This window comes from Trachypithecus francoisi, unplaced genomic scaffold (assembly GCF_009764315.1).
Source record: "Trachypithecus francoisi isolate TF-2019V2 unplaced genomic scaffold, Tfra_2.0 Lachesis_group2, whole genome shotgun sequence".
Taxonomy (NCBI): domain Eukaryota; kingdom Metazoa; phylum Chordata; class Mammalia; order Primates; family Cercopithecidae; genus Trachypithecus; species Trachypithecus francoisi.
The window spans coordinates 106,115,402-106,138,587 of NW_022681465.1; the positions used below are offsets into that span (position 1 = coordinate 106,115,402).

At 36.7% G+C, this 23,186-nt stretch overlaps 1 protein-coding gene across 3 annotated transcripts in view; it reads left to right on the forward strand.

Annotated features, from left to right (window-relative positions):
• The window catches only part of POLK (DNA polymerase kappa), a 98,348-nt gene that overhangs the window by 56,996 nt on the left and 18,166 nt on the right, over window positions 1-23,186 (forward strand). For 2 of the 3 annotated variants that reach the window (XM_033179890.1, XM_033179891.1), the window contains exons 4-8: window positions 8,650-8,802; window positions 12,255-12,386; window positions 15,272-15,425; window positions 19,753-19,992; window positions 21,818-21,942. In XM_033179890.1, coding sequence (XP_033035781.1) covers window positions 8,650-8,802; window positions 12,255-12,386; window positions 15,272-15,425; window positions 19,753-19,992; window positions 21,818-21,942 — 804 coding nt within the window. Of the gene's footprint in view, window positions 1-8,649; window positions 8,803-9,177; window positions 9,315-12,254; window positions 12,387-15,271; window positions 15,426-19,752; window positions 19,993-21,817; window positions 21,943-23,186 lie in introns of those variants that run through there. The other variant, XM_033179892.1, reaches the window with a different exon arrangement.

A 23,186-nucleotide genomic window follows, 5' to 3' on the forward strand; every position in this document is an offset into this window, starting at 1 on the left:
TGCATAGTATTCCATGGTATATATGTGCCACATTTTCTTTATCCAGTCTATCACTGATGGGCATTTGGGTTGGTTCCAAGTCTGATATTGTGAATAGTGCTGTAATAAACATACATGGACATGTGTCTTTATAGTAGAATGATTTATAATCCTTTGGGTATCTACCCAGTAATGGGATTGCTGGTCAAATGGTATTTCTGGTTCTAGATCCTTGAGGAATCGCCACACTGTCTTCCACAATGGTTGACCTAATTTACACTCCCACCAACAGTGTAAATGCGTTCCTATTTCTCCACATCCTCTCCTCATCTGTTGTTTCCTGACTTTTTAATGATCACCATTCTAGCTGGTGTGAGATGGTATCTCATTGTGGTTTTGATTTGCATTTCTCTAATGACCATTGATGATGTGGTTTTTTTGTTTGTTGGCTACATAAAGGTCTTCTTTTGAAAAGTGTCTGTTCATATCCTTTGCCCACTTTTTGATGGGGTTGTTTTTCTCTTGTAGATTTGTTTAAGTTCCTTGTAGATTCTGGATATTAGCTCTCTGTCACATGGATAGATTGCAAAAATTCTCTCCCATTCTGTAGGTTGCCTGTTCACTCTGCTGATAGTTTCTTTTGCTGTGTAGAAGCTCTTCAGTTTAATTAGATTCCATTTGTCAAATTTGGCTTTTGTTGCAATTGCTTTTAGTGTTTTAGTCATGAAGTCTTTGCCCATGCCTGTGTCCTGAATGGTATTGCCTAAGTTTTCCTCTAGGGTGTTTATAGTTTTAGGTCTTATATTTAAGTCTTTAATCTATCTTGAGTTAATTTTTGTATAAGGTGTAAGGAAGGGGTCCAGTTTCAGTTTTCTGCATATGACTAGCCAGTTTTCCCAACACCATTTATTAAATAGAGAATCCTTTCCCCATTGTTTGTTTTTGTCAGGTTTGTCAAAGATCAAATGGTTGTAGATGTGTGGTGTTATTTCTGAGGCCTCTGTTCTGTTTCATTGGTCTATATATCTGTTTTGTTACCAGTACCATGCTGTTTTGGTTACTATAGCCTTGTGGTATAGTTTGAAGCCAGGTAGCACGATGCCTTCAGCTTTGTTCTTTTTGCTTAGGATTGTCTTGGCTATACAAGTGCTTTTTTTGGTTCTATATGAAATTTAAAGTATTTTTTTCTAACTCTGTGAAGAAAGTCAGTGTTACCTTGATGGGAATAGCATTGAATCTATAAATTACTTTGGGCAGTATGGCCATTTTTACCATATTGATTCTTCCTATTCATGAGCATAGAATGTTTTTCCATTTGTTTGTGTCCTCTCTTATTTGCTTGAGCAGTGGTTTGTAGCTCTCCTTGAAGAGGTCCTTCACATCCCTTGTAAGTTGCATTCCTAGGTATTTTATTTTTTCTCTTTGTAGCAATTGTGAATGAGAGTTCACCCATGATTTGGCTCTCTGTTTGTCTATTGGTATATAGGAAAGTTTGTGATTTTTTTGCACATTGATTTTGTATCCTGAGACTTTGCTGAAGTTGCTTATCAGCTTAAGGCGTTTTTGGGCTGAGACAGTGGGGTTTTCTAAATATACAATCATGTTATCTGCAAACAGAAATAATTTGACTCCCTCTCTTCCTAATTGAATACTCTTTATTTCTTTCTCTTGCCTGGTTGCCCTGGCCAGAACTTCTAATACTGTGTTGAATAGGAGTGGTGAGAGAGGACGTCCTTGTCTAGTGCTGATTTTCAGAGGGAATGCTTCCAGCTTTTGTCCATTCAGTATGATATTGGCTGTGGGTTTGTCATAAATAGTTCTTATTTTGAGATACCTTCCATCGATACCTAGTTTAGTGAGAGTTTTTAGCATGAAGGAGTGTTGAATTTTTTCCAAGGCCTTTTCTGCATCTATTGAGATAATCATGTGGTTTTTGTCTTTGGTTCTGTTTATGTGATGGATTTTGTTTATTGATTGCATATGTTGAACCACCCTTGCATCCCAGGGATGAAGCTGACTTGATCGTGGTGGTTAAGCTTTTTAATGTACTGCTGGATTCGGTTTGCCAGTATTTTATTGAGGATTTTCACATTGATGTTTGTTCATCAGGGATATTGGCTTGAAATTTTTTTGTTGTTGTGTGTCTCTTGGGTTTTTTTGGTATCAGGATGATGCTGGCCTCATAAATGAATTAGGGAGGAGTCCGTCTTTTTCTGTTGTTTGGAATAGTTTTAGAAGGAGTGGTACTAGCTCCTCTTTGTACCTCTAGTAGAATTCAGCTGTGAATTTTTGTATTTTTAGTATGGATGGGGTTTCTCCATGTTGATCAGGCTGGTCTTGAACTCCCGACTGCAGGTGATATGCCCACTTCAGCCTCCCAAAGTGCTGGGATTTCACACGTGAGCCACCATGCCCGGCTGTGAATCTGTCTGGTCCTGGACTTTTTTTGGTTCGTAGTCTGGCTAGCAGTCTGCCTATTTTGTTTATCTTTTCAAAAAACTAGCTCCTGAACTCATTGATTATTTTAAGAGATTTTCGTGTCTCTATCTCCTTCAGTTCTGCTGTGATCTCAGTTATTTCTTGTCTTCTGCTAGCTTTTGAATTTGTTTGCTCTTGCTTTTCTAGTTATTTTAATTGTGATGTTAGGGTGTCAATTTTAGGTCATTCCTGTGTTCTCCTATGGCCATTTAGTGCTATAAATTTACCTCTAAACACTGCTTTAGCTGTGTGCCGGAGATTCTGGTATGTTGTGTCTTTGTTCTCTTTGATTTCAAAGAACTTACTTATTTCTGCCTTAATTTCGTGTTTATCCAGGAGTCATTCAGGAGCAGGTTGTTCAGTTTCCATGTAGTTGTGCAATTCTGAGAGAGTTGCTTAATCCTGAGTTCTAATTTGATTGCATTGTGGTCTGAGAGACTGTTATGATTTCCGTTCTTTTGCATTTGCTGAGGAGTGTTTTACTTCCAATTATGTGGTCAATTTTAGAATAATTGTGATGTGGTGCTGAGAAGAATGTATATTATGTTGATTTGGGTGGAGAGTTCTGTAGATGTCTATTAGGTCTGCTTGGTCCAGAGCTTAGTTCAAGTCCTGAATATCCTTGTTAATTTTCTGTCTCAATGGTCTGTCTAATATTGTCAGTGGAGTGTTAAAGTCTCCCACTGTTATTGTGTGGGAGTCTAAGTCTCTTTGTAGGTCTCTGAGAACTTGTTTTATGAATCTGGGTGGTATTGTATTGGGTGCGTATATGTTTAGGATAGTTAGCTCTTTTTGAGATTGCATTGATCCCTTTACCATTATGTAATGCCCTTCTTTGTCTCTTTTCATCTTTGTTGGTTTAAAATCTGTTTTATCAGAGAATCAGAGACTGGGATTGCAATGCCTTCTTCTTCTTCTTCTTCTTCTTCTTCTTCTTCTTCTTCCTCTTCCTCTTCCTCTTCCTCTTCCTCTTCTTCCCCTTCCCCTTCCCCTTCCCCTCCTCCTCCTCCTTCTTCTTCCTTCCTCTTCCTCTTCCTTCCTCTTCCTCTTCCTTCCTCTTCCTTCCTCTTCCTTCCTCTTCCTCTTCCTCCTCTTCTTCTTCTTCCTTGGTAAATCTTCCTCCATCTCTTTATTTTGAGCCTATGTGTGTCTTTGCACGTGGGATGGGTCTCCTGAACAGAGCACACTGATGGGTCTTGACTCTTTATCCAATTTGCCAGTCTGTGTCTTTTAATTGGGGCATTTATTTTGATCCTGTCATTATGATGCTAGCTGGTTATTTTGCCCATTAGTTGATACAGGTTCTTCAAGTGTCAGTGGTCTTTACATTTTGGTATGCTTTTGCAGTGACTGGTACCAGTTTTTCCTTTCCATATTTAGTGCTTCCTTCAGGAGCTCTTGTAAGGCAGGCCTGGTTGTGACAAAATTCCTCAGCACTTGCTTGTCTGTAAAGAATTGTATTTCTTCTTCACTTATGAAGCTTAGTTTGGCTGGATATGAAATTCTGGGTTGAAAATTCTTTAAGAATGTTGAATGTTGGCCCCCAGTCTCTTGTGGCTTGTAGGTTTCTGCAGAGAGATCTGCTGTTATTCTGATGGGCTTCTCTTTGTAACCCGACCTTTGTCTCTGGCCTACCCTTAACATTTTTTCCTTCATTTCAACCTTGGTGAATCTGATTATTATGTGTCTTGGGGTTGCTCTTCTCAAGGAGTATCTTTGCGGTTTTCTTTGTATTTCCTGAATTTGAATGTTGGCCTGTCTTGCTAGGTTGGGGAAGTTCTCCTGGATAATATCCTGAAGAGCGTTTTCCAACTTCGTTCCATTCTCCCCATCACTTTCAGGTACACCAATGAAATGTAGGTTTGGTCTTTTCACATAGTCCCATATGTCTTGGAGACTTTGTTCGTTCCTTTTATGCTTTTTTCTAATCTTGTCTTCACACTGTATTTCATTAAATTGATCTTCAATCTCTGATACCCTTTCTTTCGCTCTGTCAGTTCAGCTATTGATACTTGTATATGCTTCTCGAAGTTTTTGTGCTGTGTTTTTCAGCTCTATCAGGTCATTTATGTTCTTCTCAAAACTGGTTATTCTAGTTAGCAGTTCCTGTAACCTTTTATCAAGGTTCTTAGCTTCCTTGCGTTGGGTTAGAACATGCTCCTTTAGCTCGGAGGACTTTGTTATTACCCACCTTCTGAAGCCTACTTCTGTCAATTTGTCAAACTCATTCTCCATCCAGTTTTATTCCCTTGCTGGCATGGAGTTGTGATCCTTTGGAGGAAAAGATGTGTTCTGTTTTTTGGAATTTTCAGCCTTTTTGCACTGTTTTTTCCTCGTCTTTGTGGATTTATCCACCTTTAGTCTTCGATGTTGATAACCTTTGGATGGGGCTTTTGCGTGGTCATCCTCTTTGTTGATGTTGATGCTGTTGCTTTCTGTTTTTTAGTTTTCCTTCTAGCAGGACCCTCTTCTGAAGTTCTGCTGGAGTTTGCTGGAGGTCTACTCCAGACCCTGTTTGCCTGGGTAGCACCAGCAGAGGCTACAGAACAGCAGAGATTGCTACCTGTTCCTTCCTCTGGAAGCTTCGTCCCAGAGGGGTACCACCAGATGCCAGCTGGAGCTCTCCTGTATGAGGTGTCTGTCGACCCCTACCATCAGGAGGCATTGGAATCAGGGACCCACTTGAGGAGGCAGTCTGTTCCTTAGCAGAGCTTGAGTGCTGTGCTGGGCAATCTGCTGCTCTCTTCAGAACCAGCAGGCAGGAACGTTTAAGTCTGCTGAAACTGCGCCACAGCTACCCCTTTCCCCAGGTGCTCTGTCCCAGGGAGATGGGAGTTTTATCAATAAGCCCCTGACTGGGGTTGCTGCCTTTCTTTCAGAGATGCCCTGCCGAGAGAGGAGGAATCTAGAAAGGCAGTCAGGCTACAGTGGCCTTGCCAAGCTGTGGTGGGTTCCACCCAGTTCGAACTTCCCGCTGGCTTTGTTTACACTGTGAGGGGAAAACCTCCTACACAAACCTCAATAATGGCAGATGCTCCTCCCTTCACCAAGCTGGAGCATCCCAGCTCGACTTCAGTCTGCTGTGCCAGCAGCGAGAATTTCAAGCCAGTGGATCTTAGCTTGCTGGGCTCTGTGGACATGGGATCCACTGAGCTAGACCACTCGGCTCCCTGGCTTCAGCCCCGTTTCCTGGGAAATGAACAGTTCTCTCTCTCTGGTGTTCCAGCACCACTGGGGTACGAAAAAAACCTCCTACAGCTAGCTCAGTGTCTGCCCAAATGGCCACCCAGTTTTGGTGCTTGAAACCCAGGGCCCTGGTTGTGTAGGCACCCAGTGGAATCTCTTGGTCTCCAGGTTTTGAAGACAGTGGGAAAAGCATAATATCTAGGCCGGATAGCACCATCCCTCACTAACGGCACAGTCCCTCATGGTTTCCCTTGGCTAAGGGAGGGAGTTCCCAGACCCCTCATGCTTCCTGGGTGGGTCAACATCCCACCTTGCTTCTCCTAGCCCTTCTTGGCCTGCATCCACTTTCTAATCAGTCCCAATGAGATGAGCTGAATACCTCAGTTGGAAATGCAGAAATCACCCACCTTCTGCCTTAGTCTCACTGGGAGCTGCAGACAGGAACTGTTCCTATTTGACCATCTTGCTGGGGAATCCCAAAAGCCATTACTCTTAACCAGTGTGACACACACCAGTTTTGAGCGGTAGCAAAAGGAACAATGTGCATGTTGGAGACTCAGATCAGAACTTGAAAGTCATTGGAAAATGGAAGAAAGGACAATATGAATGGGGATTTCAGTTGAAGAAACTTTTAAAAGCAGTAGTGGCATGCATCTGGTTGATGTAGAAAGAGAAGAGTTCAGACAAAGGTAACTAATGAGAGATAGTAAAAGGAAAGTAGAATGTATGAGTCATGCAGTGGGGAGGTTTCCTTTTGGCAACTACTGTTGCTTTAAGCACAAAAAAAAGAGAATAGCTTGCTGAAGACATTTTTATAGCATTAATACGTGAGTCTGAGGAGAATTTTTTCCCATTTGACTTGCTTTCTATTCATCATCTTTTTCTTTTCTAGATGATTCCATGTCACGGTATTTCAGATGCCACTTTCTTATTCTCATTTGACTGTTATATCTTAGGTATATTTTCTGGATTAAAATAGAGTAGTTTTTAGTTTACGTTTGTTTTTATTAATCTCCATAATTTGTTTACATGTGGTCATGATGCTATTCTCTGGTTCAGAATTGAGGTACTAAAAGAAGTAGGTTTTAATTAGCATGTTAAATTATAGTATGTTGAAAGGTTCCATTTATTACGTATGGGATTTTACTGTAGGAAGTTAGTCTTCTTCAAGATTTTTCTACTAGTACTGCTTTCACTTTTTAAACCAACTTTAATATACTGCTGTAAATTCATAATTTTTCTCCTTCTAGTCTTCCCTCCCCATCTCTCTTGTGAGAAAATAATTTGAAGTCAGATAAGGTCTTTCTTCTGAAGGAACTGACAATTTAGTATCTAACACAATAAGTGCCATGCAAGAGCAGGGAAACAGGAATATTTAATTCTGTGGCACAGAGGACAGACATTCTATTAAGATACCAAGATATATTTCAGCTGATCCTTAAAGGCTTGTGACAGAGCTCGGAAAGGCACTGTAGACAGAGGAACAGCCTGAGGAAGGCATAGAGCAACCCAGGTCATTCAGTGAGCTGTAGCCTAAACAAGGGGAAGCCTTCTACAGATTTCACTGTACCTCCTGGAGACAAACATGAGTCAGGGTGATTGCTTCTAAAAGAGGAGTTATAGGTTTAACCTGCGACTAGTGTGCAGCTGGTGTCACTATAACACTAAGAAGGAAGGACATAAAAAAAGTTCTGCAGAATGGAGGCAAAGCGGGAGTCCAACATGAGGGAAAAAACATAGACACCTATAGCTCTCCACCTTTGAGAAAACTTGCTAGAGGGAACTCCCCATGACAGAAGTTATTTCCATTCCATAGATCACCCCAGTTGCTCCTTGCTGGCTGTTTTTCTCTCAGCTTTTGATGTTTTATTATGCAGCTATCCATTGATCCTTTTAGTGATAGATGCATTTATTGAACTTGTGCCATGTACCAGGTACTGTTCTATGTTCTGTATGTTTTCCAGCTTATTTAATAGCTTTCTTCTCTTTTGATTTTACTTTAATGGTCTTGGTAACTTCCCTGTGTTGCATAGATCACAACTATTACACAGCCACCCCCAGCTGCAGGGTAAGCTGGGTGAGTATTTAGCCTTTCTTGCCTTGATAGTGGAGGCCCGCCACAAAAATGGAAGTTAGAAATGAGTATGTCTGCTACATAATCACTTTTCTTACTTGCTTCCTTTGTTTCGTCTATCCCCTTTCATTTCTTTCTTGTAAATCTAACTTTTTTTCTCTGAAAAAACTAAAATTCTTTAAAGATTAAGAATCTTCACTATTTTATTTGACATATAAAAGTTCATGAAGAATAAACTACAGCTTGGGTTTTAAATTTTACTTGTATAGATTAACATCAAATTTTAACATTATAAAAGCAATTCTACAGAGGGAACATTTACATTATGCTTCAGTATCTTCAGTTGTACCTTACTGTTCAGCATAAACATCATATGCCAAAGAGGTATAATCTTTTGTTGTATATTTCCTTTGCTGATTTTTTAAGACATTATTATTATGAATCAAATGGCAGTTGTTTATTTTACCTACATTGAAGCTTTTAGTTATAGTGAGTTGAACTCCAAATTTATAAAGCAGTAGAATCATTTGATAAAAGCAGTTGGATTATGCTCATTCGTTCATTAAATATTAAGTTCCTGTTATGTGCCTGAGAGTATGGAGAGATGAAAGAGTTGGTAGGGAATGATATTTGAGGATAGGCTGTCTCTATGAAAATAAAAGCAATTACCAATTTTAATTTAAAAAACAATAAAATATATACAGATAAACACTTATAAACAGTAATAAAATATAAACCCATAAACACTCATGAACAACAAAATACACGCCCATAAAAGTAAATGGATGGGTAGATGGATGAATGGATGGATGGATGAATGGGTGTGTGGACAGAGACTGATAGACACTTAATAAATTAAGATTAATGTTGTGGTTAATGGTGTTTCAATATTATGTTGTCTAAAAGTATGTTAACTTTTTTAAAAAATTAAGGTTGACAGATTTGCAATGGAATTAGAACAGAGCCGAAATTTGAGCAATACCATAGTGCACATTGACATGGATGCTTTCTATGCAGCTGTAGAAATGAGGGACAATCCAGAATTGAAGGATAAACCCATCGCTGTAGGATCAATGAGTATGCTGGTAAGTAAAGATCAAAGACAAAAAGGAAATTTTATAACATATTCAAGTAAGCTTTACTGTTTCATGAAGGGTGAATTCTTTATTGAGGTCTACCAGTTTGCTGAGTATTTTTCTGGGTACCTTATATATGACTCAATTACTGAATCCTTTCAACATACTTTAAGGCAGGGGACTCCAGCCCCTGGTTCACAGATTGGTATTGGTCCATGGCCTGTTAGAAACTGGGCCTCACAACAGGAGGTGAGCGTCAGACAAGCGAATGAAGCTTCATCTGTATTTACAACCACTTCCCATCACCTGCAGTATACCCGAACTCCGTCAGATCAGTTGTGGCACTGGATTCTCATAGGAGCACAAACCCTATTGTGAACTGCGCATGCGAGGGATCCAAGTTACATACTCATTATGAGAATCAAATGCCTGATGATCTGTCACTGTCTCCCATCACCCCCAGATGGGATTGTCTAATTGCAGGAAAACAAGCTCAGGGCTGCAATTGACTCTATATCATGGTGAGTTGTATAATTATTTCATTATGTATTACAATGTAATTATAATAGGAATAAAGTGCACAATAAATGTAACATGCTTCAATCATCTCGAAACCATCGCCCCACCAGTCCGTGGAAAAATTGTCTTCCACAAAACCAGTCTCTGGTGCCAAAAAGGTTAGGAACTGCTGCTTTAAGGTACTAGTTTTTATTTCCATTTGGCAAAAAAGAAAACTCAGAGAGATGCTTAATAACTGCCCAAAGTTACAAACCTAGTAACTTCCATGGCAAATTAAATTTTTCCGTAAGTAACCATTCTAGTTAAACAGAGCTGAATAAGAAAGAAAAGGAAGTGTTCTTCTAAAGTATTAATAGAGATTTTCAAACTGGTCTGCAGGCCAAATCCAGCTTTTTATTGGAACAAAGTCACACCCATTTATTTATTACTATTGTTGCACTAAAAGAGCAGAGTTCAACAATTCAATGATCTGTAAAGCCTAAAATGATTACTATCTGGACTTTCACAGAAAAGAAAAGGTTTGCCAACCCTAGTTCTGGAATAACATATTTCATTAATAGAGTACATTTAGAATGCAGTTAAATTGTTTCTCCCATGACTTAGAACTTTGCTTTTCTGATTACTGTGTTGCTGTTCCTTTTTACACTCTAACTTTAGAAGGTAAAAATGACCAGGATAGCTATGTGTGGCTGAAAATGTGTTGGGAATTAAAAGTAGCAACTGAAATAGATGGGCTTTGGTACTTAAAAAGTATTAGATAAACAAGAAGAGTTCTTCCCTGTTCCTAACTCCTTCCCATGCCTTAGGTAGCTACAAAACTAATTCTTACTGAGTGATTATTTTGTTATAAAACTATAATCTGTTAGTTTTTTATCTCTGCCTCTGTGAGTATGCAGGCAACTGATAACTCTGTTTCCAAACCACTGTTATTTGAAAGGGAACTCCCCTTTCCTACAAATCATCAATAAGTATTTCAAAAATATATATTTAATTTTATTAAGATGTAACACCATAAATTTATGTATGTTTATGTATGTGTATACATACAAACTTGCTATAGCCATGTTAAAGCTAAACCAACTGCTTTTGAAATCTACAAAATATTTTCTTTCCTACAATTTCTGTCCTCCTAAAAATCAGTTATTGTTTCTAAACTCAAAATTACTATTTCTTATATTTAAACAAAGATTACCCCCTTTGTATGTTGAACAAATAGGTTTCCCTTCTAATAAGCATAACTTTTTGTCCTATTAAACATATAAAAGTATATCTACAAATTAATGGGAGTCATTTCATTATTCCTACTGATAGAATTCTTTTTTGGTGAATTTGATGGATTTTTGAAATGTTCTAACTTGTCACTGAGAGTTGCAACTGAGATCCTATAGCAGTTATCTATTGCTGCATAACAGCCTCCCGCAGTATTTAGTGGATAGCCAAAATTTATTAGCTCATGATTCTGTAATTTGAGCAGAGTGCAGCATGATTCTGTAATTTGAGCAGAGTGCAGTGGCGATGGCTCAACCCTGCTCTACCTGGATTTGGCTAGGGCAATTTAACTGAGGTTAAAAAATCCAAGATGGCTTCATTCGCGGGTCTGGCACTTGGACTGAGGAGATCGGAATGGATTCCAGCTTCAGAACTTTCTCCTCTCCATTGTTGCTTCAGCCTTGAGTAATCTACCCCAAAATATTTACAATGGTTGCTGAATTACTAAAAGCAAAAACTTAGGTTTCGGAACTCCGTGTCACTTCCCTCACATTATTTTCATCTAACCAAGTCACAAGGCAAGTCACATGGCATGAGGAACTAGAACCCACTTTTGATAAGAGTAACTGTAAAGTGTTGTGGCTGTGATCTACAATATACCACAAATTTAAAAGTTAGAGAAATTCTTATTTAAAAGTTTGTTTCTCCTCTACTATACATCTAGCTTTTATGTCAATTCTATTAAACTTATTTACTAAAGCATTGGTTTTGTTTCTAGTGCTATCCACATTTTCTGTTCCAGAACACTGACCAAGGATTAGTATAGTTCTGAGTACTATCAAGATGTTTTAAGTGCCATTTGAAAATCATTAGAGGAAAATTCATATTATCGTGAAATAATTCCTTCATTTGATTCTGTTTTGCATTTCTTTGAAATTTCACTTGAGATTCCAAATAAGGATTTAATTTGTGATAGAATTTGTTTTATAAATAGTCCTAAGGTCTACCAGGTTCACATGGACTTTCATCAGATATCATCATCAACAGGATTTAATAAGCAATATTCTCCTTTTTACCCTCATGCTTTTATAGTTCCATCTCCTAGTCAAAATGTTTTCAGCAAAAAAGATAATTAAGCCTTAAGAAAAAAACCTTAATTTCTAAACTTATTTTAAGCTTTAATCACTTCATTTTGGAGACTTAATTTGGCTGACCACATAGTAGACCTTTTATTTTTGTTCTAGATGAAGTTTCCAAAATCCCAAATAGAGCAAATTCCAAAAGTTTACTATTATACTATACTATTACTTTCTATAATGTAACATCTTTACTATTTGTATACTATTATTTTATGACTATTCTGTACAACTTACTATACTATTACTTTCATGTAACATAACTCACCATCATCCAAACTTTGATATTCATTCTATAACAAGTATGCCTTAAAACCAATGACGTTTAGTTAGTATAAATTTAAGAAAATCTTTTTATTAGCACAGTCTTGTTTGTATCTGGTATCGCATTATAAATATAGGGATAGTAATGGGAGAGGTTCATGGTATCAAAATACCATGAACAGAATAAGTCAAAACTTGGATTAAAACAGAGGCCTATAAATAAAATGTCCTTGAATTGAAAAGACACATATTAATGTATTTCCTATGAATGCATTGATCAATATGTCCATTTAGATTTGTATATTTTTTTCCATGTGGTCAAATATCTTTCAGTCTACTTCAAATTACCATGCAAGGAGGTTTGGTGTTCGTGCAGCCATGCCAGGATTTATTGCTAAGAGACTCTGCCCACAACTTATAATAGTGCCCCCAAACTTTGACAAATACCAAGCTGTGAGTAAAGAGGTAAGTTAATGTCTCACCCCTACTTTAGGCTTTCACTGATTTCCTGTCACCTGCAGAGTCAAGTCCGAGTGCCTTAGCACATAGGATTTGGTCTTAGCTTACGCTTTCAGTCGAGCCTCCTATCACTTCTTCAGCTTGTATATTGAATACTGAGCTGCATATAGTATCCAGAATACATCATTCTTTTTCCCAATTCTTTGCCTTTCCATGCAGTTTTCATTTGCTTAGAAAACTCTTCCCATTTCCTCCAACTTTGAACTGCCTTAATGATAATATAAAATTAAATTTAGCTCTTTTTTCTTAATGTACAATATACATTTTTTCTAGAACCACATTTTATTAATAACTTACAGAATCTACTCATCATTAATGTCAACCTATTATCTAAATAATTATTTGTTAATGTTGTTAAACAGTGACAAAATTCATGTATTTTGATTAGCCTACTTTTCTTGCCCCATAATCATTTACTGTCTAAGACTGATAATTGAAAAGGGAGTAATCCATTGCTTTGAAAAGGATCTTTGAAGTAGATTTGATTATTTACTAAAATTGCCAAACTGTCATATGTGAAAACTTTCATTTTTTCTTTTTTTTTATGACAAGTGGTTTATCATGCAGTGCTGGAATAAAATTTTAGACTGCTATATCAAATACTTTTAGACTGCTATAGTAAAATGTGTTTAAGACTACTGTCTGAATGGAAACACTTAAAAAACTGTGGCCTAATACTTATTACTCTTTTGTTATGCCAGGGGTCTTTAAATTCACCCCTCTTATTTTTATTCCACCTCATTTTCCCGAGAAATGACCAAGTTTAAGCACAGGTTTTTTTTTTTTTCTGTCTAAGGCGGTCTGTGACAGCAAGTGCTTTGTGTATATCTCTGAAAAGGCAGTGTAGGAGAGGGGAGCACACTCACATTTGGTTACTGTTTATCTCTTTCATTGTATTCCTAATTAAAAAGAGATAAAATACTAATCATAAATATAGCCTTTTAAGAAGTTTTAAAAATCCTACAAAAATTCAGTAAGAGAAGGCATTCTTTAAAGTCGTGCTTTAACTCAGCAATACTTCTGGCAGTATGCCAGTGAAAACCAAAGTGTTTTTAGTTATTTTAGTCTGGTTACTTATGTAAGTCAGAGAACTCTTCAAATTTGAGCTGGATCTAGCTAGTTTATTTGCAGATAACAAATGAGTTCTTATGTGTAAATGAACCATAGGACAAATTCATCACTGCCTATGGATACGTTAATATTCATGACTTGGTTAGAAAGTTTAAGAAAAAGTCTTCCCTATTTTTTGAGACAGGGTCTCACCCCGTAGCCCAGGCTCAATGCTGCGACTTGATCATACCTCACTGTAACCTTAAACTCTTGAATTAAGCAATCCTCTGGCCTCATCCTCCTGAGTAGCTAGAATGACAGGCGTGCATCACCACACCCTCCCAATTTTAAAATTTTTTTGCAGAGATAGGGTTTCCCTATGTTGCTCAGGCTAGGCTTAAACTCCTGGCCTCAGAAAATTATCCTGCCCAGGCCTCCCAAAGTGCTGGGATTACAGGCATGAGCCACCATGCCCAGCTAGCCATTTTTGTTTTATCCAAGATATTGGAGTTTTAAGTGCTTGATTTTTACTGGAACATGTCTCTTTTAATTCTTATAGCAATATCCTATGTAAAGGAAGTTAATAAATACTCAACAGTGTCTCTAGGGAGTACTTCTCATTCAGAATCTTAGTTGGCTGCCAGTTACAGACTTCACAGGGTTTCATTTTCATTGCAAAGATTCTATTTGAGCACATTATAACAAGAACAACGCTAATTAAGGCACTCTCTGAGTAAAACTTGGCCAAGTTTATATCACCATTTTCTAAAATTCCCTTTGACTCAGCTGTTCATAATTATATTAAGCTAAAAAGCTTTCTTTTTATAAAACAAGAAACAGTTTTCTTGTGATACAGTAGACAGTTTTAAAAGCTAAATGGAAGCATAGCATAATTCAGCAAATATGTTTTCTAATACACATTTTTTTTTTGAGGCACGGTCTCACTCGGTCACCCAATCTGGAAAATATGCATATTATTTTGACAACCATTGCCTCTAATTATAGCTAATACTTAAGTGGTTAGAAAAAAAAGTCATAGTTTTATGTAATAACACTATCTTATATAAAAGACGTTTCTGAATTATAGCAGCTATAATTCTAATCTTTATATGTATTTCTTTTATCCTAAGATGTAACTCCAGACTTTTCCCCATCATTTAAGGTAATCATGGAAGTACACTATAGATTTGTCATTTTTTTCCATTCCAGATCTTAATAAGTAACAAGAAACAGAGAACATTCATTTTTGGATTAATGCATTAATTAATGTTAAGTGGACTTTTATGTGCCTGTTATAATTAATTGAAATATTTTCTAAAGCAACATAGTACCTTTATATAAGATTATTCCTTTTTAAAATGAACCAAAAACAATAAATCACAAAAGGCAGGAGGGAATAGAATCCTATCATTCCCATTTCAGCTTCTGACAAGCTACCTAAATTTAACCTTAACCATTTTTTTGTATGTGCCTACCAGATAATGTTGTCTGAGATTTATTTGAATTGTTTATTATAACTGGATATAGGTAGCTAAATAGAGATTGTATCAAATGAAGCTATTTTGTAGTCTTCTGCCTTCATAGTCTATTTTAATACAAAAAGAAATTTTGAAAATATTCCCTGGTAGTGGATTATTTATTCCTTAAATCCATGAGCTGTTGACTGCAGGATTGTTACTGTAGTTGCAAACTAAGAATATTAACGTTTCTTATCAGCTACATATGACAGAAGAAATTTGCTATCACAGCAAAATTTAAACTTCTTTTTGTTTCCTTTGAAGGTTAAAGAAATACTTGCTGATTATGATCCCAATTTTATGGCCATGAGTCTTGATGAAGCCTACTTGAATATAACAAAGCACTTAGAAGAAAGACAAAATTGGCCTGAGGATAAAAGAAAGTATTTCATCAAAATGGGAAACTCTGTAGAGAATGGTAAGCAACTTATTAAGACTATCAAACCAAGAAGCAGTGAAAAAAAAACCCACAACTCTTTGAATTGATCCAATTAATTTATTAGCCTGTATAGGTAGAAGGCATAGATGTACCTTTATAAAAATGTAAAATCAGAAAATTTTAAAAATACCAGTGGGTTTTCTGCATTAAACATGTAGAATATCACATATAAACGAAATATGATCGTTAAATCTCTAAGCTTAAGAGTCTGCAGAATCCCTGAACAAAGTAATTTTATAGCAGTTATTTTCCTAAGGTCTAACTAACGAAGAGTTTGGATGGCATTGAAGCTGAGGAAGTTATCTGTTTAAAGTGGCCTTTTGTTGTTGTTAGAAAAGACTAGCCTCAAACATATCAAAACATTGGATGATTCTATTTTTCTTCATTTTCCTAATTTTCCTAATAATCTAATTATTATAGCAATTATAACTGTTTTTAACTCTGCCAAAATTAATGACTTCTCACTCCCTTCTTTGCCTTACACTGTATAATTTCAAGACTCCAGGGTTTTTTTTTTTTTTTTTTAAATCCCTTTATTACCTATCCAAAAGCAATGCCAAGAAACATGAAGATATTACATATACTGCTTTCAACATTTTGTCAGAGGTATGATTATGTCTGAGATGTCCTGGACCCCTGAACAAAGTTCACCTGGATGAAAAAGTGACACAGAAGGGTTTGCTCACAACCCACAGGAACATTTCATGTGCACAACTCTGCTTCAGACGGGCCAGACAGTGCTGGGGAGACCTGTTTGTAACTTTCCCTGAAGCAAAAATGGTAGATCCCCAGTGACATTAATGTAACTCTCTCACATTGTTTGTGACTCACATCATTTGGAGCAAGTTTAATATGGGCACTAAATCACAACTTCATTACCTTATTTAAAGCCCTAAGGGATTGGTCTCTCTTTTCTTTTATAGGAACATTAAACAATAATCATCATTTCTGGACACAGAGGCATAGAGCAAAAGGTTTTCCTTATTTGGTGTAACTTTATTGTTTGAGGATGTGGTACATAAAGCCTGACGTCACTTTGTATAAAATCTTACTTTATTAATTCCTTACTTTCGCAAGAGAATGAGGGATTATCATTAAATAATTATGTCAAAGCATCCCCTGAGGGCCTCCCATAACCATTAGTTGCATGATATGTTTTAAAATTTTTACATTGGGATTAAAGTGAATATTTTCATTTTCTACTAATTTTTTTTTTTTTTTTTTTGAGATAGAGTCTCACTCTGTTGCCCAGGCTGGAGTGCAGTGGCATGGTCTCAGCTCACTGCAGCCTCTGCCTCCTGGATTCAAGCAGTTCTCCTGCCTCAGCCTCTCAAGTATCTGGGATTAGACGTGCCTGCCACCACACCTGGCTAGTTTTTTGTATTTTTAGTAGAGGCGGAGTTTCACCATGTTGGCCAGGCTGGTCTCAAACTCCTGACCTCAGGTAATCTGCGTGCCTCAGTCTCCCAAAGTGCTAGGATTACAGGCGTGAGCCACCACGCCTGGCCTACTAATGTTCTTTTCATTTATTATAATGTCCAAACTCACTATCAGTGTGTGAGTTTTTAATATCTATTGCTTTTAACATATTTACTTGTACAGCACCCTCTTCATGTATTTTCATATTCCTAAGCAATTGGAATAGTTTAAATTTTCTTCTCATGTATAAATACCTGTGGGCTGGACTTCCAGGCATGTCTCATCTCACATCATGCCATGGGAAATTGTCAATAGTGCGTTGGAACTGTGGCAGGCAATTGATATATCTTCCTCTAAAGTCCAAGACATTTTTTTGCTGTTTCCTCATTTTCTAAAAGGTGTTTGTCTTTGGAAATATATTGCTAACTACCATCTCTACATACAAATAAAATAATTTTTTAAATGTTTACTCTCCCATCTAAATCTGGATGGTGAGTGCCAGATAATATAAGAAACTGAGATGCCATACACTTTTTAGCGCTTGTCGTTCAAATGAAATGCTTTAATCCTAGTGTTACATTCTGATTACCTCAGTTATGGGGATTATAAAGATGTTTCTGACACAAAGCAAATAAGAAACTAGTCCAGCTGTTAGTTGCACAGCCAGGCCTCACAGAAAAGTAGAATGTAGTTCAGATTGAAAAAGTACCTGAGCATTTTGCAGCAGCTCTAATAATGTACTAGAAGGCAGCATTCTTTGCTTCCTGCTGTATAATTCTGCTCTCACAGTGACTCACCTGAGGGCTGGGTGGTTGAGGCATGAGGTACAAAACATGGCATAAAAAACTCGGCAGAAGGGACTTATGAATGTGACAGATAACTTACTTGGTTTGCAGTTTTTCTGTAGCTCTCTTTACCTTTACTTCTACCCATTCAGATGAGGAAAAGGTCTCCAGGTAGATACCATTTCAACTGTTTCACATTCTTTTGTGTGTGTGTGTGTGGTGTGTGTGTGTGTGTGTGTGTGAGGTGGAGTCTCACTCTGTCACCCAGGCTGGAGTACAGTGAAACGGTCTCAGCTCACTGCAACCTCTGCCTTCTGGGTTGAAGTAATTCTCCTGCCCCAGCCTCCCGAATAGCTGTGCACCACCATGCCTGGCTCATTTTTGTATTTTTAGTAGAGATGGGGTTTCGCCATCTTAGCCAGGCTGATCTTGAACTCCTGACCTCAGGTGATCCGCCCACCTCAGCCTCCCAAAGTGCTGGTATTACAGACATGAGCCACCGTGCCTGGCCTGTTTCCCCTCTGAATTGCTCTACATTTTAAAACCAGAATATTAAAAAGTGACAGGAGAGAACTGAAGCACATAAATATCAGCTAATGTAAGTTTGAAAATAAGGCTTATTGGCGAGGCAAGGTGGTTCACATTTATAATCCTAGCACTTTAGGAGGCTGAGGTGAGAGGATCAGTTGAGCCCAGGAGTTCGAGACCACCCTGGGCAAGATTGTGAAACCCTATCTTTACCAAAAAAGTATAAAATTAACTAGGTGTGATGGCTTGCGCCTGTAGTCCCAGCTATACTTCAGCCTGGGCAAGAGGGAGACCCTGTCTCAAAAAAAAAAAAAAAAAAGGAGAGAAAGAAAATTGGCTTATTGTGTATGTGCCCTGGGAATTCAGATTTGGAAAACATCTGACTGAATTAACATCTATGACTTAATTCACACTACATATTTTAAATTTTTAAATTTATCAGATGTCTGTCATATTTATTTTATATTATTTTTAAATTTTTTTCCTAAACAGCCAAGTTCATTTTTCAAGTAATATACATTCATATGTGTCTTAAAACTAGAAATTTAATTTTTGCTTCTGCATTTACCTTAATTTGGAAAATATTTATATGTAATAAAATTACGAGATGGGATCAGAAAGCTTTTTTGCTAACCTTGGTTGTTACAAATGCATTTAAATTGTATTTCTTCTACATTAAGCCCAGAAAATAGGCTTTAATAGATTTGTTCATGGAGACATTTTTAGTATCAGTATAGATTTAAGTATATTTTATAGAGTCCATTTATGAAAAATATAAATATAAGGAAGTAATAACCAGATTGGTATTTTTACTTTACTTTGTAATAATAGTTTATAGCCTATTAATAATAATGTCCCTTTTTCTTAAACTTGGATCATCCAATCAGACCTTAAGAATTTGTATATTCAAAGCATAACTTTCAGAGGTAATTTCTATTTATTACAAATGTGCCCTTAGTCAAAGTGATACTTTATAAACAAGCAAATCAGAATTAAAATCAGCATTTGAAAGAAGAAAATTCAGATTATTTTAAAATCTAAAAGGTTTCTTCCACGAATGAAGAAAAGGTAAGTGTTTTTCCTTCTAAAAACAAAACTTTATTTTCAGGTGTATTTATTATATGTTGCTTAAATGCCTTTTTCCTCATTCCTAAATTCTAATTTTAGAAGATTCTTTTTCTTCCTAAAGGAGAATAAAGATTTCCTTTTTTTTTTTTTTTTTTTAAGGAAAAGGTAATGTGAACTGAAACCCAATTCTGAATTTCAATTAATTTAGGTACGAACATTAAAGAGTTTTACGTAGGATATTTTCTTTTAATATTTATGTTAAAAGATAATATAAATATTATAAATGGATAATAATCTTGTTAGGAAAAATTCATAATCAGTGTTCTCTTTAACAGTTATAAAACATTAAATGATAAATGATGGCATTTCTGATCTTGGATCCTAGAACTAAGCTAAACTAGATTTTTTTTTTTTTTTTGTCTTCAGAAATAATGTAGGGAAACCTAACTTATGAAGTATATACTTTTTAAAATAAATGTGAGTTATTGTTCCTGTTTATGATTTAGATAATCCAGGAAAGGAAATTAATAAACTGAGTGAGCATGAACGATCCATCTCTCCACTACTTTTTGAAGAGAGTCCTTCTGATTTGCAGCCCCCAGGAGATCCTTTCCAAGTGAACTTTGAAGAACAAAACAGTCCTCAAATACTCCAAAACTCAATTGTTTTTGGAACATCAGCCGAGGAAGTGGTAAAGGAAATTCGTTTCAGAATCGAGCAAAAAACAACATTGACAGCCAGTGCAGGTATTTAAAAGGGTATTGGTGGCCACTATAGTTATAATTTTCAGACTGGCTAATTCAAGTGTAATATTAGTAGTTTCTCATTATAAAGTATTTAGTAACATTTTACTTATCTAGTCTTTGATTCAACTTCTAATGACTTTACCTATTCAGAATAGCTGTGAACCTAGTAAGTAAATTGGAATTAAGCAGACTATGAGCCTGAAGAAAAAAGAGATTATAAATTTCTTTCTTTTTTTTTTTTTTTGAGATGGAGTCTTGCTCTGTCGCCCAGGTTGGAGTGCAGTGGGGCAATCTCATTCAGCTTATTGCAGCCTCTGCCTCCTGGATTCAAGCAATTCTTCTGCCTCAGCCTCCTGAGTAGCTGGGACTATAGGTGCATGCCACCGTGCCCAGCTAATTTTTTGTATTTTCAATAGAGACGGGGTTTCACCATGTTAGCCAGGATGGTCTTGATCTCCTGACCTCGTGATCCGCCCACCTTGGCCTCTCAAAGTGCTGGATTACGGGTGTGAGCCACCATGCCCGACCCATAAATTTCATATAGCTATCTTTTTCTAGCACAAAATATATTTTTATTGGTTTTGCATGTAATACTTGATTATTAGTTTTTCCTTGGGAGACTTCAAACCTGTCCAAGATTACATTACAGGAGAGAACCCGGATGGCCACAAGGTAGGAGACAAAAGAAATACTAACTAGCAACATAGCAATCCAGGATCATCTGGTAAAGGAAAAACAAATTTACATATGTTGTTAACCCATGAGGCCATCACTGTCTCTTAGCATAATAACTATTATTCATCATGAGGACCCTGAAGTATCTTGTAAAAGCCAAACTGTGATTAGGTAAATCTTTTCTTTCTACACCAAAACATGAGAATGAATAATGTATTTTAGGAAGATCTATATAACAATTGACATGAACTGTTTAATGAATATATTTGAATATACCTATTTCAAATTATCTTAATCAGGATTCCTAGAAATTGTAAAACATCTTTCTGAAAAATAGTAATTTGTTCTGTGAATAACATAAAAAGGATACACCAATCTAATTATTATTTTAAATATACTATAACCAGAATCTTCGATTTTTTGCTTTATGTGGATAATCTATGCAAAAGACCTTTTCAAAGAGTAAACATCCACCCTAAATTCTGGATCTTTTCTGAAAGGTAGATATAGAACCACTATAAAAACAATCTGGGCTGGGCATGATGGCTCACGCCTGTAACCCCAGCACTTTGGGAGGCTAAAGCTGGTGGACCACCTGAGGTCAGGAGTTCGAGACCAGCCTGACCAATATGGTGAAACCCCTGTCTCTACTGAACATACAAAAATTACCCAGGCGTGGTGGTGCATGCCTCTAATCCCAGGTACTTGGGAGGCTGAGACAGGAGAATCACTTGAACCCAGAAGGTGGAGGTTGTAGTGAGCCAAGATCATGCCACTGCACTCCAGCCTGGGCGACAGAGCAAGCCTCCATCTGGAAAAAATAAAAAATTCTGTATTCCTACTAAAGGTAGTAAGTAAACTAATAATTACACTTAATATTACTTAGCTCAGAAATTACTCTTACATTTAAAAATATCATGAAGAATTAAATATTTCTCATTTTTGCTGCCACAATAACTAGTACAATTTCTTTTCCTGAAACCATAGCAAGCCCTGGGGACATAGATGATAATCAAATGTTATTTTTAAAGTAGCATTATATATCATTTGAGATTTTTTGCAATTAACATTTTTTTTCTGTTTTGTTATTGCGTTTTTAAAAGTCATACATATCAACTTCTTTGAGTTATCGGAGTATTCTTCTTTTAAGGCATTGCCCCAAATACAATGTTAGCAAAAGTATGCAGTGATAAGAATAAACCAAATGGACAATACCAAATTCTTCCCAATAGACAAGCTGTGATGGACTTCATCAAGGATTTACCCATTAGAAAGGTAAGATTTTTACATACAGTTTATTTTTACATATGTACTCTGAATTCTGAAGAGATACTACGTAGGTCAATAGTTAATCATTCTTTGCTAAAATGTTTTAAAACAATTGATAACAAGCAAGAGCTATAATGGGTGATTGAATTTGAACTGGAAGAAACCTTTCTGTGAAACCCTAAAAGTGAGATTTAGCTTATTTTCTGTAAACTTTTAAGAAAGTAATAATCGGCCGGGCGCGGTGGCTCAAGCCTGTAATCCCAGTACTTTGGGAGGCCGAGATGGGCGGATCACGAGGTCAGGAGATCGAGACCATCCTGGCTAACATGGTGAAACCCCATCTCTACTAAAAATACAAAAAAAAAACTAGCCGGGCGAGGTGGCGGGCGCCTGTAGTCCCAGCTACTCGGGAGGCTGAGGCAGGAGAATGGCGTGAACCCGGGAGGTGGAGCTTGCAGTGAGCAGAGATTGCGCCACTGCACTCCAGTCTGGGTGACAGAGCGAGACTCCGCCTCAAAAAAAAAAAAAAAAAAAGAAAGTAATAATCACAGATTTTTAAGTGAATTCCTGCCAAGGAGAAGGGAAATTAAAAGAATATTTCTAACAGTCCCTTCATCTGTAATTTAGTGCTATCTTAGTTCTAAAGTCCAGATTGCTGCTAGATTAATGGGCATGATGCTTCAAAGAGATTTAGAATTTTGTTTTTGACAAGAATAAACCAAAATATTTTGCCATTTTAAAAATGGTAAAATTATCCCTCAGGGGTTCCAGAAAGTGTATACTTTATTATTTTTTAGAGCTTCTAGATTTTTCTGCATATATATACTTTTTTTTCAATAATTGCACCATACACTACTGTATATGATGTTCTAGGACTTTCTTTTCTCATTCAACATAATGTACATGAATGAATTTAAATATTTTTCAATGCTCAGTATGTAATATATAGTGATTACTGACTAGTATATGTAAGGTGTAGCTGCAAAGCAGTGTTTTCCAATATGTTTTTCAAGTATGAATAGGTATTCCCTTTAAAAAGGTTCTGGGGTCAAATACCTTTGGAGTGTACTACTCTTCATGTATCACTATGCATATTAATATATTAAAGATTCATAAATCTTGGAATAAAAAGTTTCACTTAAATTTGTTAATCCCACCATTCCCCAAGATTGTATGAACACAGCACTCCTTTTTTAAATGCCTTTTGAAATTACATGAAGCCCTAGTTTAGTAAATGTGGTCAAAAAGTA